The sequence below is a fragment of the Schistocerca cancellata genome, chromosome 10, assembly GCF_023864275.1.
Source record: "Schistocerca cancellata isolate TAMUIC-IGC-003103 chromosome 10, iqSchCanc2.1, whole genome shotgun sequence".
Taxonomy (NCBI): Eukaryota; Metazoa; Arthropoda; class Insecta; order Orthoptera; family Acrididae; genus Schistocerca; species Schistocerca cancellata.
The window spans coordinates 117,097,206-117,109,871 of NC_064635.1; the positions used below are offsets into that span (position 1 = coordinate 117,097,206).

The 12,666-nt window shown below is 44.7% G+C and overlaps 1 protein-coding gene and 1 pseudogene across 1 annotated transcript in view; one reads left to right on the plus strand and one right to left on the minus strand.

Annotated features, from left to right (window-relative positions):
• LOC126106774 (gamma-interferon-inducible lysosomal thiol reductase-like) overlaps nucleotides 1-12,666 on the minus strand; it is an 85,918-nt gene that overhangs the window by 37,866 nt on the left and 35,386 nt on the right. Inside the window, exon 2 of the mRNA XM_049913151.1 lies at nucleotides 8,067-8,243. Coding sequence (XP_049769108.1) covers nucleotides 8,067-8,243 — 177 coding nt within the window. The remainder of the gene's footprint in view (nucleotides 1-8,066; nucleotides 8,244-12,666) is intronic.
• LOC126106937 (5S ribosomal RNA) lies at nucleotides 47-164 on the plus strand (annotated as a pseudogene).

A 12,666-nucleotide genomic window follows, 5' to 3' on the forward strand; every position in this document is an offset into this window, starting at 1 on the left:
CTCGTCGGTTCTGGCGCAATAGTGGAACGATGTAACACATTGTAAGGCCAACAGCCTTGCCGCAGTGGTAACACCGGTTCCCGTCAGATCACCGAAGTTAAGCGCTATCAGGCTGGGCTAGCACTTGGATGGGTGACCATCCGATGTGCCGAGCGCTGTTGGCAAGCGGGGTGCACTCAGCCCTTGTGAGGCAAACTGAGGAGCTGCTTGATTGAGAAGTAGCGGCTCCAGTCTCGGAAACTGATACATGACCAGAAGAGCAGTGTGCTGACTACGTGCCCGTCCATATCCGCATCCAGTGACGCCTATGGACTGAGGATGACACACGGCCGGTCGGTGCGGTTGGGCCTTCGTAGCCTGTTCGGGAGGAGTTTAGTTTTTAGTTTTGTAACACATCGTAAATTATCGGGGGTGACAGTCCATTGCTGTTTATTGCGGCATGGGTTACTTGCGCGTCATCCACTTCTCCGCCCACCTTTGAAGATGGTGTGGAAACACGCTAGACGGCAATGGTGTATGGAACGACGTCACTGGTGACGGGAATGGTATCAGATAATGTATTCGCACTAATCCAGGTTCTGTTTCAAAATAATGGCTGCATTTTAGTTCGCCGCAGACGGGGGAGCGGTATCACAGTGACTACATTTTCACAAGACATACAGCGCCAGTTCAAGGCCTTATGGTGTGGGGTGCTATTGAGTACAACCACAAATTACAGTTGGTGCGTGCCCAGGGCACTGTGACCAGTGTGATCTATATGAATGACATCCTGCGACCTGTGGCCATACCCTTTCTGCACAACAACCCCAACGCCATTTTTCAGCAAGACAATGCACTACCACATGTTGCTGCATGAACACGTGCTTTCTTGGTGTCACTGGATGTCAGCCTTTTGCTCTGGCCCTCCATATCACCAGACTTGTCGCCAATTAAAAAATGTGTGGGATATGGTGAAATGCCTGGTGCATCGCTGTGACCCAATGCCAACCATCATGGATGAATTTTGGAAGCAAGTGAATGCAGCATGGACGGCTATTCCACAGAATGCGGTTCGAGCCTTATACGAGTCGATGCCGTCACGCATGGAACAAGTTATCAGGGCCCATGGCAGACCCAGTGGCTACTAGGCAACAAGACATGCTGAACCCAGGTGACTGCAGTGCTGATCGTTTCTGGAGAACATATTAATGTGCATGTCCTGTGAATCTCTAGTCGTTCAAAGTGTTCTATTATTTTTTTTCCTAAACATGAGTGTATTACTAAGATGTGGTAGCGTAAAAAATGCGAAACACGGCGCAAATTGTGGATGCAATACAGCTGCTCGGCATTCTGAGCTCTCCCTACAATGCCAGTACAGTTGTCTGAGAGGTACCGCAAGCAGCTCTAGAGAGATGGGAATTGCCGTCTACAAGGGATGTCTAAACCCGCAAAGCCCGGCTGAGACCTTGCCCACTCTCGGACACTGCGAGCGAGTGGACAATCGGCGCTGTTTACACTACACATATTTCCCGAGAAAGCTTTCTGAGAGTGAAAAACCTTTGCGTATATACCCAGCCTTACTCCCGAAGTAATGGTGTGGAAAGCTGTCTGGTATGACATCAGGTCACGGTTGGTAATGATTGACAGTACAACAGTACGTCACAGACGTCCTGCACCACCTCTCATGTGACAGTATTATCTTCGAAGCATTTTTCAACAGGACAACGCTCGTTCAGATATGGCACGCGTCTCTATGAGCTGCCTGCGAGCTGTTGACGCACTCCAGTGGCCAGCAAGATCCCCAGATCTGTCGCCAATAGAACATGTGTGCGACCAGCTGGGATGTCAGGGTCGTTCCAATTCCAGTATCCAGGATATCAACAGTATGTCAGATCAAAATTCTTTCAGCTGTCTAAATTTCCAAATTGTTATTTTATTGCGCTGCCAGTTTTGGCGATTTATTACGCCATGTTCTGGCCCCCTGACCAACACGTAGGAAGATTCCAACCTCTGCTCCAGTCGAAATAGGGCCCAGTGTTCGAAGACTGGTATCTATAGATTTTTGAGACAGTGGTCACTTCAAACATCAAAACTCTGCGGATATCAGTCTTTGAACGCTGGCCTCTATTTCGACTAACCAAAGTTGGGAATCTTCCTACACGTCGGTCAGAAGGCCTGAAGATGGCGTAATATATTTCCGAAACTGGTAGCCCAATAAAATAACAATTTGGAAATTTAGACGTCTGAAAGGTATCTGCACTGAACAGCCGAGGTCTCGCGACCATCTGCGGAATGATGGACATACAGAGACTAACGAGGTGCATTGAAGTTCTAAGGCCTCCGATTTTGTTTCTAATTAACTACTCACCCGAAATCGATGAAACTGGCGGTACTTCTCGACGTAATCGCCCTGCAGACGTACACATTTTTCACAACGCTGACGCCATGATTCCATGGCAGCGGCGAAGGCTTCTTTAGGAGTCTGTTTTGACCACTGGAAAATCGCTGAGGCAATAGCAGCATGGCTGGTGAATGTGCGGCCACGGAGAGTGTCTTTCATTGTTGGAAAAACCAAAACTCACTAGGAGCCAGGTCAGGTGAGTAGGGAGCATGAGGAATCGCTTCAAAGTTGTTATCACGAAGAAACTGTTGCGTAACGTTAGTTCGATGTGCAGGTGCGTTGTCTTGGTGAAACAGCACACGCGCAGCCCTTCCCGGACATTTTTGTTGCAGTGCAGGAAGGAATTTGTTCTTCAAAACATTTTCGTAGGATGCACCTGTTACCGTAGTGCCCTTTGGAACGCAATGGGTAAGGATTACGCTCTCGCTGTCCCAGAACATGGACACCATCATTTTTTCAGCATTGGCGGTTACCCGAAATTTTTTTGGTGCCGGTGAATCTGTGTGCTTCCATTGAACTGACTGGCGCTTTGTTTCTGGATTGAAAAATGGCATCCACGTCTCATCCATTGTCACAACCGACGAAAAGAAAGTCCCATACGTGCTGTCGCTGCGCGTCAACATTGCTCGGCAACATGCCACACGGGCAGCCGTGTGGTCGTCCGTCAGCATTCGTGGCACCCACCTGGATCGTCAGGTCGTCATGCAGGATTGTGTGCACAGAACCCACAGAAATGCCAACTCTGGAGGCGATCTGTTCAACAGTCATTCGGCGATCCCCAAAACAATTCTCTCCACTTTCTCGATCGTGTCGTCAGACCGGCTTGTGCGAGCCCGAGGTTGTTTCAATTTGTTGTCACACGATGTTCTGCCTTCATTAAACTGTCGCTCCCACGAACGCACTTTCGACACATCCGTAACTCCATCACCACATGTCTCCATCAACTGTCGATGAATTTCAATTGGTTTCACACCACGCAAATTCAGAAAACGAATGATTGCACGCTGTTCAAGCAAGGGAAACGTCGGCATTTTAAGTAGTTAAAACAGTTCTCATTCTCGCCGCTGACGGTAAAATTCCATCTACCGTACGGTGCTGCTATCTCTGGGACGTATTGACAATGAACGCGGCCGCATTTGAAAACAATGCGCATGGTTCTATCTCTTTCCAGTCCAGAGAAAAAAAATCGGCGGCCTTAGAACTTGAATGCACCTCGTACAACAGTTGTCGGCCAGCTTACTTCAGGAAAGCATACAACGACTTCATGACACCACTCCCAACCGAGTCAGTGCATTCATCCAGGCCAGAGGGTTTGCAACGCTATACTGATAAGTGTGCTCATACTACTAAGTTGTTTGTAAATTTGGCTTGATTTCTAATCAACAAATTAACGTCATATACCCTCTCAACACGTGAAGTTTCATTTCATTTCCTCCTGTTCTTCTGGGAGCCTGCCTTACTTTTTTCTCAGCCAGTGTATTCTAATTATTGACTCAAATTTGGTTCCTTCCTGGTGTGTTACTACATCCGTCTTCCCTGATATCCCAATATTTAACGTAGTTCAATTAACGTTTCAATCAACTGTTCGAAGGATTGGGTACGTCTTTGGAGGCTTCGCAGAATGGATTCTCGTTCCTTGGATCAGGCTTATAAGCAAGGAGGCAGGGGAGTCAAGCTGTTCATGACCTTTCTCCCAACCGAGCGAGCTGGCGCAGTGGTCAGCACACTGGACTCGCGCTCGGGAGGACGGCGGTTCAAACTCGCGACCGGCCAGCCTGGTTTAGGTTTTCCATGATTTCCCTGAAACGCTTCAGCGAAATGTCGGGATGGTTCCTAAGGAAGGGCACGGCCGCTTCCATCCCCATCCATCCCTAATCCGATTGGACCGATGACCTTTCTGTTTGGTCCCCTCTCTAAAATCAACCAACCAACCAACCTTACTCTCCTCCCCTCCCCTCCTCCCCAAAAAAGTAAAGCACTTGTGTTGTCGCATATGTAAGTTTCCAAGTTTCTGAGCTAACTTTTGGAGAATAGAGTAGAATGAAATCTAAAAGTCTCAAAGAAACTATGAGCTCTGTTTTAACAAAGGATACTTTTAGTATTCCTGGCCATAGTGAATGGACTTGCGGTTTGACTTACTGCGGGGAACACTGCAGCTAGTTGGAGGCATTTATTCTCAGGCTGTCATTCGACGGCAAATTCGACACGGTTCCCGAATACTCAGGTAGAAGCGGAAAACCACAGTAAGTTGAGACAAAAAGGGAAAGAGCCTCCACTAACAAGAAAGGAACAACAGAAAGGCTCACTTCCCGAAGGTCGGTGGACACGACAGAAATAAACAGCTTTCCTTTCATTTACACATTCACGTAGCCCTATGAAACGTCGTTACATTATGAGATATGGCAGCTTTGTATGTAATATTTGCCACAGCAAATGCTTTTCCTGAGTATATGTATAAGGGAGACTCGTTTCCGGAGTTATACGAGTATATATTGTTAAGTTGCAAGTCCGCGTGGATAAGCGCTTCGGTGTCGGGCATTGGTTGAAGTAGGTGTGTGCTGGGTGTGGAGGCCCGATTTCGGAATGCTGTTGCTGTAACTTTGCATATAGTGAAGAAGGTGATATCCTTCTGTGGACTCGCGTGCGCTTCTATAGCGGGATGTCTCCGTAAGAGCGTGCAAAAATTTAAGAGGAGAATGCTTCACTGAACAATTGTAGGTAGGGGGCCTGGGGTTCGGAGACTCAAGTTTAAGGAAATATAGAACTAACTCGTCTATTGCTTTGTCTAGCATTACTGTTTTCCACCTTATTTACAACTAACATGTGTACAAGTTTACATGTACTGTGCTATTCATTTACATGTGCATTCCTTATTTCCTGCAATGAAACGAGGAGGATGAGTTTGATTACTAGTAAGTATTTCCTGGTCGCTGGATTGGCGGGGGGTCCTATTCCATGGCCTGCGAGGTCATCTGACCTGAAGATCCTTGATTATTTTCTATGGGGATATCTAAAGTCACTTGTGTATGAGGTCCCAGTGGATACAGAGATAGAATTAGTTGCCAGAATTGCAGCTGTCTGTGGTGTGATTTGAAACACACCAGCGTGTGTCAGAATCTTGTTCGCTTGCATTAAGGTTGATGACGGTCGGTTTCAGAACATTTTGTAAGATACAGTACAAGTGGTACGTTCATTGTGTCAATGATGGTATTTTCAGTTAACTGTAACTAATGTAAGTGAAAAAGTACATAGTATTGTGATTTTATTCCTATTACCTCCTTAAGCTGTCTTCTCCAACTCTAGGTTCCCTACCTCAAATTATTCAGCAGAGCATCCTATACGTCCTGTTAAATTTCTGCACACTCTTACGGAAACACCCTGTGTTTCCAAATCTGTTTCAGTGCTCCAGACGTATATATACGACTTGCTATGACAAATATTTACAGCTGTTCCCTGCCACAGTCATATAGATATGTATAACGTCTACTATACGGCCAGAGAGTCGGAGATGATTGTTGCAGAAGTATATGCGATCTAATTGTTGGAATACTGGGAATTACCCGAACGACTTATTGAATACTGAATTCTCTTTAGAGGTGATTGGTATCGCAACATTATCTGGTTGGTGTGGTGTGCTTTCCTCATTATCGGACAAAAATAGCACGGCGTTAGTGTCCGTTTACAAAAGATGAGGTGCTAAGTCTTCTAAATCAAAGTGACGACTTGGACCCCATCATGCTGACTGCAGCTGACTATGGTTGGACAGACAGTGATGCCGATGAGCCGTCACAACAGATATTCAAAATATTAGTGTACGAACAAACGCTGAACCAGGAAATGCAGAATCAGATTCAAATGGTTCGAATGCAGTTCAAATTGCAATCAAATAAGTTTTCAAACGGAAGATATTGGAAAGTAACACAAATGTCCATTTTCGATACAGGTAAAACAGATAAGACTTAAAGAAACTCACATCACTTGCAAATATCACACATTTCATGATAAAAGGCCTTCTTTTGTTTCAAGGTACAAGCTGTACACAGTACAGTATTATTAGGTAGTTCGAAAAGTATAGCGTTTCACTATCGGTAAAATTCTGTACGTGGAGGATTAAAAAAGATGTTCAAAATAGTTTTAATACATTATACAGGGCTCAAACGTGTAAAACAGGAAAGAAGTACAAATGTTGCGCAAAAGTCAATCTCGTGTCTAAAAACAACAAAAACTGCTAAAGATGACGGAAACTGTTTATGGTGTCTTTATTACAAATTTCTCCATGTGATTCTAAAATCAGTCACTGGAGTGAACTGCGGACCAAAAAACATCGTGTGTTCCTAGTTATGCTATTCTCTAGGTACTAGACTCTACCCTATTGCACGCCGCTAGAGAGGTGAAGCGTTCCTAGTGGTAAAAAAAAAACAAAAAACAAAAAAAAAAAGGTCCTTCCCGTTTCCATGAAGAGCCATCGAACAGACGGACAAAACCGTAGGTCTTCTTTCTGATGTCGATCTGTTGCATGTTTATGGTCACATAATGAGGATAATGGAACGTAGTCGAATTAAGACGGGTGATGCTGAGGGAATTAGATCAGGAAATGAGACACTTAAAACAGTAAAAGAGCTTCGCTATTTGGGGAGCAAAATAACTGATGATGGTCGAAGTAGAGAGGATATAAAATGTAGACTTGCAATGGTAAGGAAAGCGTTTCTGAAGAAGAGAAATTTGTTAACATCGAGTATAGATTTAAGTGTCAGGAAGTCGTTTCTGAAAGTATCTGTATGGAGTGTAGCCATGTATGGTAGTGAAACATGGACGATAACTAGTTTGGACAAGAAGAGAATAGAAGCTTTCGAAATGTGGTGCTACAGAAGAATGCTGAAGATTAGATGGGTAGATCACGTAACTAATGAGGAGGTATTGAACAGAATTGGGGAGAAGAGAAGTTTGTGGCACAACTTCACTAGAAGAAGGGATCGGTTGGTAGGACATGTTCTGAGACATCGAGGGATCACTAATTTAGTATTGGAGGGCAGCGTGGAGGGTAAAAATCGTAGAGGGAGACCAAGAGATGAATACACTAAGCAGATTCAGAAGGATGTAGGCTGCAGTAGGTACTGGGAGATGAAGCGGCTTGCACAGGACAGAGTAGCATGGAGAGCTGCATCAAACCAGTCTCAGGACTGAAGACCACAACAACAACAACAATATAAAATTTATGGAAACTGAGAATCTCTGACATGGGTTCTGAAAAGGACAATCGTGTCGTACTCAGTTCTCTCTATTTGCCCACGAGATCCGGAAAGCAGTGGACACATGCACTCAGGTTGATGCCATGTTCCTTGCCTTCTGGACGGCTTTCGGCACAGTTCCCACTGCCGCATAATGATCAAAATACGAGCGTACCAGACCAGCTCCGTACCCGGCCTGCTGTGTCACTAGACTGATGAGTTTATAGAGAGGGAAGGAGGGGGAAGAAGAGACAGCTACAAAATCAACCACCCCCAACCCGCTCCCCCAAGAAGCGAAACCCTGGACCTAAGGCTGCTTAATTACTCGAGTTACTCATGCAAGTAAGAGTGAGGACGATGCTCGTGATGCTATGTGGAACAGAATCTCCTTCCTCAGGTTGGACAATCAGAGGTACCGATGGGCAGGACAGGTGCACGCAGTAAAAAAGTTTGCTCACCTGTGCGTTTCCGTACGGGACCAGGGTGAGGTCCATCAGCTCGGGCGCCTCTGTGTAGGCGGACGCCAGCTGGCCGGTGATGAAGGACTGGCAGCAGGGGCACAGCGACTCGTAGTACACCCCCACCTCCACGGGGCGCACGTAGCCCTCGGCGGTGATGACTACCATCGCCGAAGCCTGCAACGTGGAATGCGTGCATCAGTGTGATTGCAGATCAAGCAAAATAACGTACCACCTGCACATAGACACCTTCACGCCCTGAGCACTGGCTGAGTCCACCCTGCTGTTCTGAATGGGTGGGCCCCGCAGCCAATTGTCTCCTTGCTCCGTAGCATGGACTGCTATCTTCATGCACAGTAGGTGCAAGGAAAGAGCTTCCTAATCAGGTACGTATCATTACATGAAATGGCTTTAAATTTTTGATGTATATGTGCAGATTGAAGCAATGTATGAACATTTGTACCAAGGTCAGGATTCAAAGCTCACTGGGCAGATGCGCTAACCATGCGCCACCCTAGTACAGTTGCTCTGCAGAACTACAACACCCCCTCCCCCCCCGCCCCCTCGCCCCCCCCCCCCCCCCCCCCCCGCCACAGTCCAAGTTTCGTTCACACCTCAGCCGACTTCGTATTCCCCCTGAACACGAACAGTACTGTGGGGCGTGGGATACAAAGTGGGCTGAGGCGCGCATGAGAATCAATTGAGGACATAAAGTCTGAGAAGGAATCCGTGATCATGTTTTGGCATTTTACTTTACAGGTCCGTCCTGATCACTCAAACGTTTACACTTCCCTATTACCAGTTTCGTCAACTGCTTCAGATGTGTTACAAATAGAAATAGGGTGTAACCAAAAAGTTTAAATTTCAAATGGCTTGGAGCACTATGGGACTTAACATCTGAGGTCATCAGTCCCCTAGAACTTAGAACTACTTAAATCTAACTAACCTAAGGACATCCCACATCCATGCCCGAGGCAGGATTCGAACCTGCGACCGTAGCTGTCTCGCGGATCCGGATTGAAGCGCCTAGAACCGCACGGCCACCGCGGCCGGCAAAAAGTTCAGTTTGCTGACGCTAAATCTACAAAAGTCCTGGTGCTACATGAGAAAGATAAAAGTGTTTACATGATTAACAAAAAAAAAAAAAATGGTTCAAATGGCTCTGAGCACTATGGGACTCAACTGCTGAGGTCATTAGTCCCCTAGAACTTAGAACTAGTTAAACCTAACTAACCTAAGGACATCACAAACATCCATGCCCGAGGCAGGATTCGAACCTGCGACCGTAGCGGTCTTGCGGTTCCAGACTGCAGCGCCTTTATCCGCACGGCCACTTCGGCCGGCCATGATTAACAGCCATGTATACAAGCCACACATACCACAAAATATACTGATGCAGTATCAACGTCAAACAAAACATGGAAATTTAGAAATTTGTGGTAAGGTCTTATGGGACGAAACTGCTGAGGTCATCGGTCCCTAAGGTTACACACTATGCTAATGACGACACATACACAGACACACACACACACACACACCCATGCCCGAGGGAGGACTCGAACCTCCGATGGGGAGAGCCGATCGGACCGTGACAAGACGCCTTAGGCGGCGCGGCTACCCCGCGCGGCAAACTAAACATTATTAGCAGCCGTGTATACAAGCCATACATACCACAAAATATTCTGATGTAGTATTAGCGTCGAACTAAACATGTAGGCACATAGTAAGTGGTGGTGATGATTAGAATTCGTCTGGTGATTATACAAAAAACTGAGGCCAGAAGAGGGCACTATAGCTGGAATAAATGATTAACCAGTATCGCAAATTTAATGGTAAAAAATCAGTGTGCTCAGTCATTAATTAAAATTACTACACATGGCAAACTAGCGCCTGACAATAAAATATGTACTGACATACTATAGGTGGAATTAGATCTGTACTTAAAATCCACATAAAAAGTGTAAATTCTAATAATGTAAAGCTCCTAGCTTGGTAAAGCAAAACATACAATTGTGTAAAATCCAGTTTGAAAATAAGAGTGCTTTCGGTACACATTTGGACAAAGAAAGCATTCGACAGGAAACATTGAGAATAATATGAAAGTGTTGAATAGGGCGCCAAAGGGGCATCTACTGAACGTACTCAAGGAAATGGAGATTTATGTACACAGAAAATGGCAACCGGAATTACTGCTGAACGAACAAATGTTCAAATGTGTGTGAATTCCTAAGGGACCAAACTGCTTAGGTCATCGGTCCCTACACTTATACACTACTTAAACTAACTTAACTTAACTAAAGAAAAAGCCAGTAAAACTTAAATGGGATCTAGAAAAACTGAGGTACTGGCAAAGCGCTATGCTCATGAAACAGACAACCTAGCTAAGAATTTTCAGCATGGTGGAGTAAATGAAGACTGGGATGAAATTAAATCTGCTATATACAAAGCAGCAGGAAAGATAGTTGGAAGAACTGAAGCCAAAAACAAGAGGAAATGGATTACAGCAGATATTATTGAGCTTATAGAAAACAGGAGAATATAGAAAAAGGCAACTAATGGACAAAGAAAGGCTGAATACAGAAGACTAAGGTATTTAGTTAATAGAGAAGCTAGGAAAGCAAAAGAAAATTTTCTTGAAGAAATGTGCGGAGAAGTGGAAGAAAATATGCGAAACGGAAGGACTGATTTAGCCTACAGAACAGCAAATCAATTTTTTAACAAACTTAAAACAAAAGTCTCAGGCACAATAGAAAATAAAGAGGGGAAAATGCTGTTTGGTGAAGACATGGTCAAGAGATGGAAAGAATACATAGAGGAGTTGTATGCCGGAACACCTCTTTCAGAGGAAGTAATGGGAAGAGAAGAGCAAGCAGACGAAGATGACAAGGGAGATGACATTCTGCAAGAAGAATTTGACAGAGCTCCAAAAAAACTAAGGGACAACAAAGCTACGGGTATTGATGACATTCCTGCAGAACTAATAAAGAATGCTGGTGACAGCATGAAAATGATGCTGCTTAAACTTATTAGGTCCATCTATAACACAGGAGAGATACCGACAGACTTCTAGAAATGCGTCATTGTTCCTATACCAAAGAAGGCAGCAGCTTCAAAATGCGAACAGTACCGAACTCTAAGCCTAATATCATCATCATCATCATCATTTAAGACTGATTATGCCTTTCAGCGTTCAGTCTGGAGCATAGCCCCCCTTATACAGTTCCTCCATGATCCCCTATTCAGTGCTAACATTGGTGCCTCTTCTGATGTTAAACCTATTACTTCAAAATCATTCTGAACCGAATCCAGGTACCTTCTCCTCGGTCTGCCCTGACTCCTCCTACCCTCTACTGCTGAATCCATAAGTCTCTTGGGTAACCTTGCTTCTCCCATGCGTGTAACATGACCCCACCATCTAAGCCTGTTCGCCCTGACTGCTACATCTATAGAGTTCATTCCCAGTTTTTCTTTGATTTCCTCATTGTGGACACCCTCCTGCCATTGTTCCCATCTACTAGTACCTGCAATCATCCTAGCTACTTTCATATCCATAACCTCAACCTTGTTGATAAGGTAACCTGAATCCACCCAGCTTTCGCCCCCATACAACAAAGTTGGTCGAAAGATTGAACGGTGCACAGATAACTTAGTCTTGGTACTGACTTCCTTATTGCAGAAGAGAGTAGATTGTAGCTGAGCGCTCACTGCATTAGCTTTGCTACACCTCGCTTCCAGTTCTTTCACTATGTTGCCATCCTGTGAGAATATGCATCCTAAGTACTTGAAACCGTCCACCTGTTCTAACTTTGTTCCTCCTATTTGGCACTCAATCCGTTTATATTTCTTTCCCACTGGCATTACTTTCATTTTGGAGATGCTGATCTTCATACCATAGTCCTTACATTTCTGATCTAGCTCTGAAATATTACTTTGCAAACTTTCAATCGAATCTGCCATCACAACTAAGTCATCCGCATATGCAAGACTGCTTATTTTGTGTTCACATATCTTAATCTCACCTAGCCAGTCTATTGTTTTCAACATATGATCCATGAATAATATGAACAACAGTGGAGACAGGTTGCAGCCTTGTCTTACACCTGAAACTACTCTGAACCATGAACTCAATTTACCATCAACTCTAACTGCTGCCTGACTATCCATGTAAAGACCTTTAATTGCTTGCAAAAGTTTGCCTCCTATTCCATAATCTTGTAGAACAGACAATAACTTCCTCCTAGGGACCCAGTCATATGCCTTTTCTAGATCTAGATCTCTCTCCTCTTATATTCAATGCTTACATCCAGCAAGCTATAGACCAAGTCCGAGAAACCGCTGTGGATAAAAATTAATGGGCAGAAGATAAGACATGCTACGTTATCACATGCATAAAAAATTCTCATAAAAATAGTTCTGAGGAAAATTGAAGAGAAGGTGGAGGATATGCTGAGTGAAGATCAGTTTGGTTTCAGAAGGGGATTGGGAACAAGAGAGGCGATTCTGGCACTGAGAGTCGTTATCGAAAAGCAATGACAGAAAAATAAACCAACTTATATTGCCTCTGTAGACCTGGAAAAGGCATTTGATAACGTTATCTGGC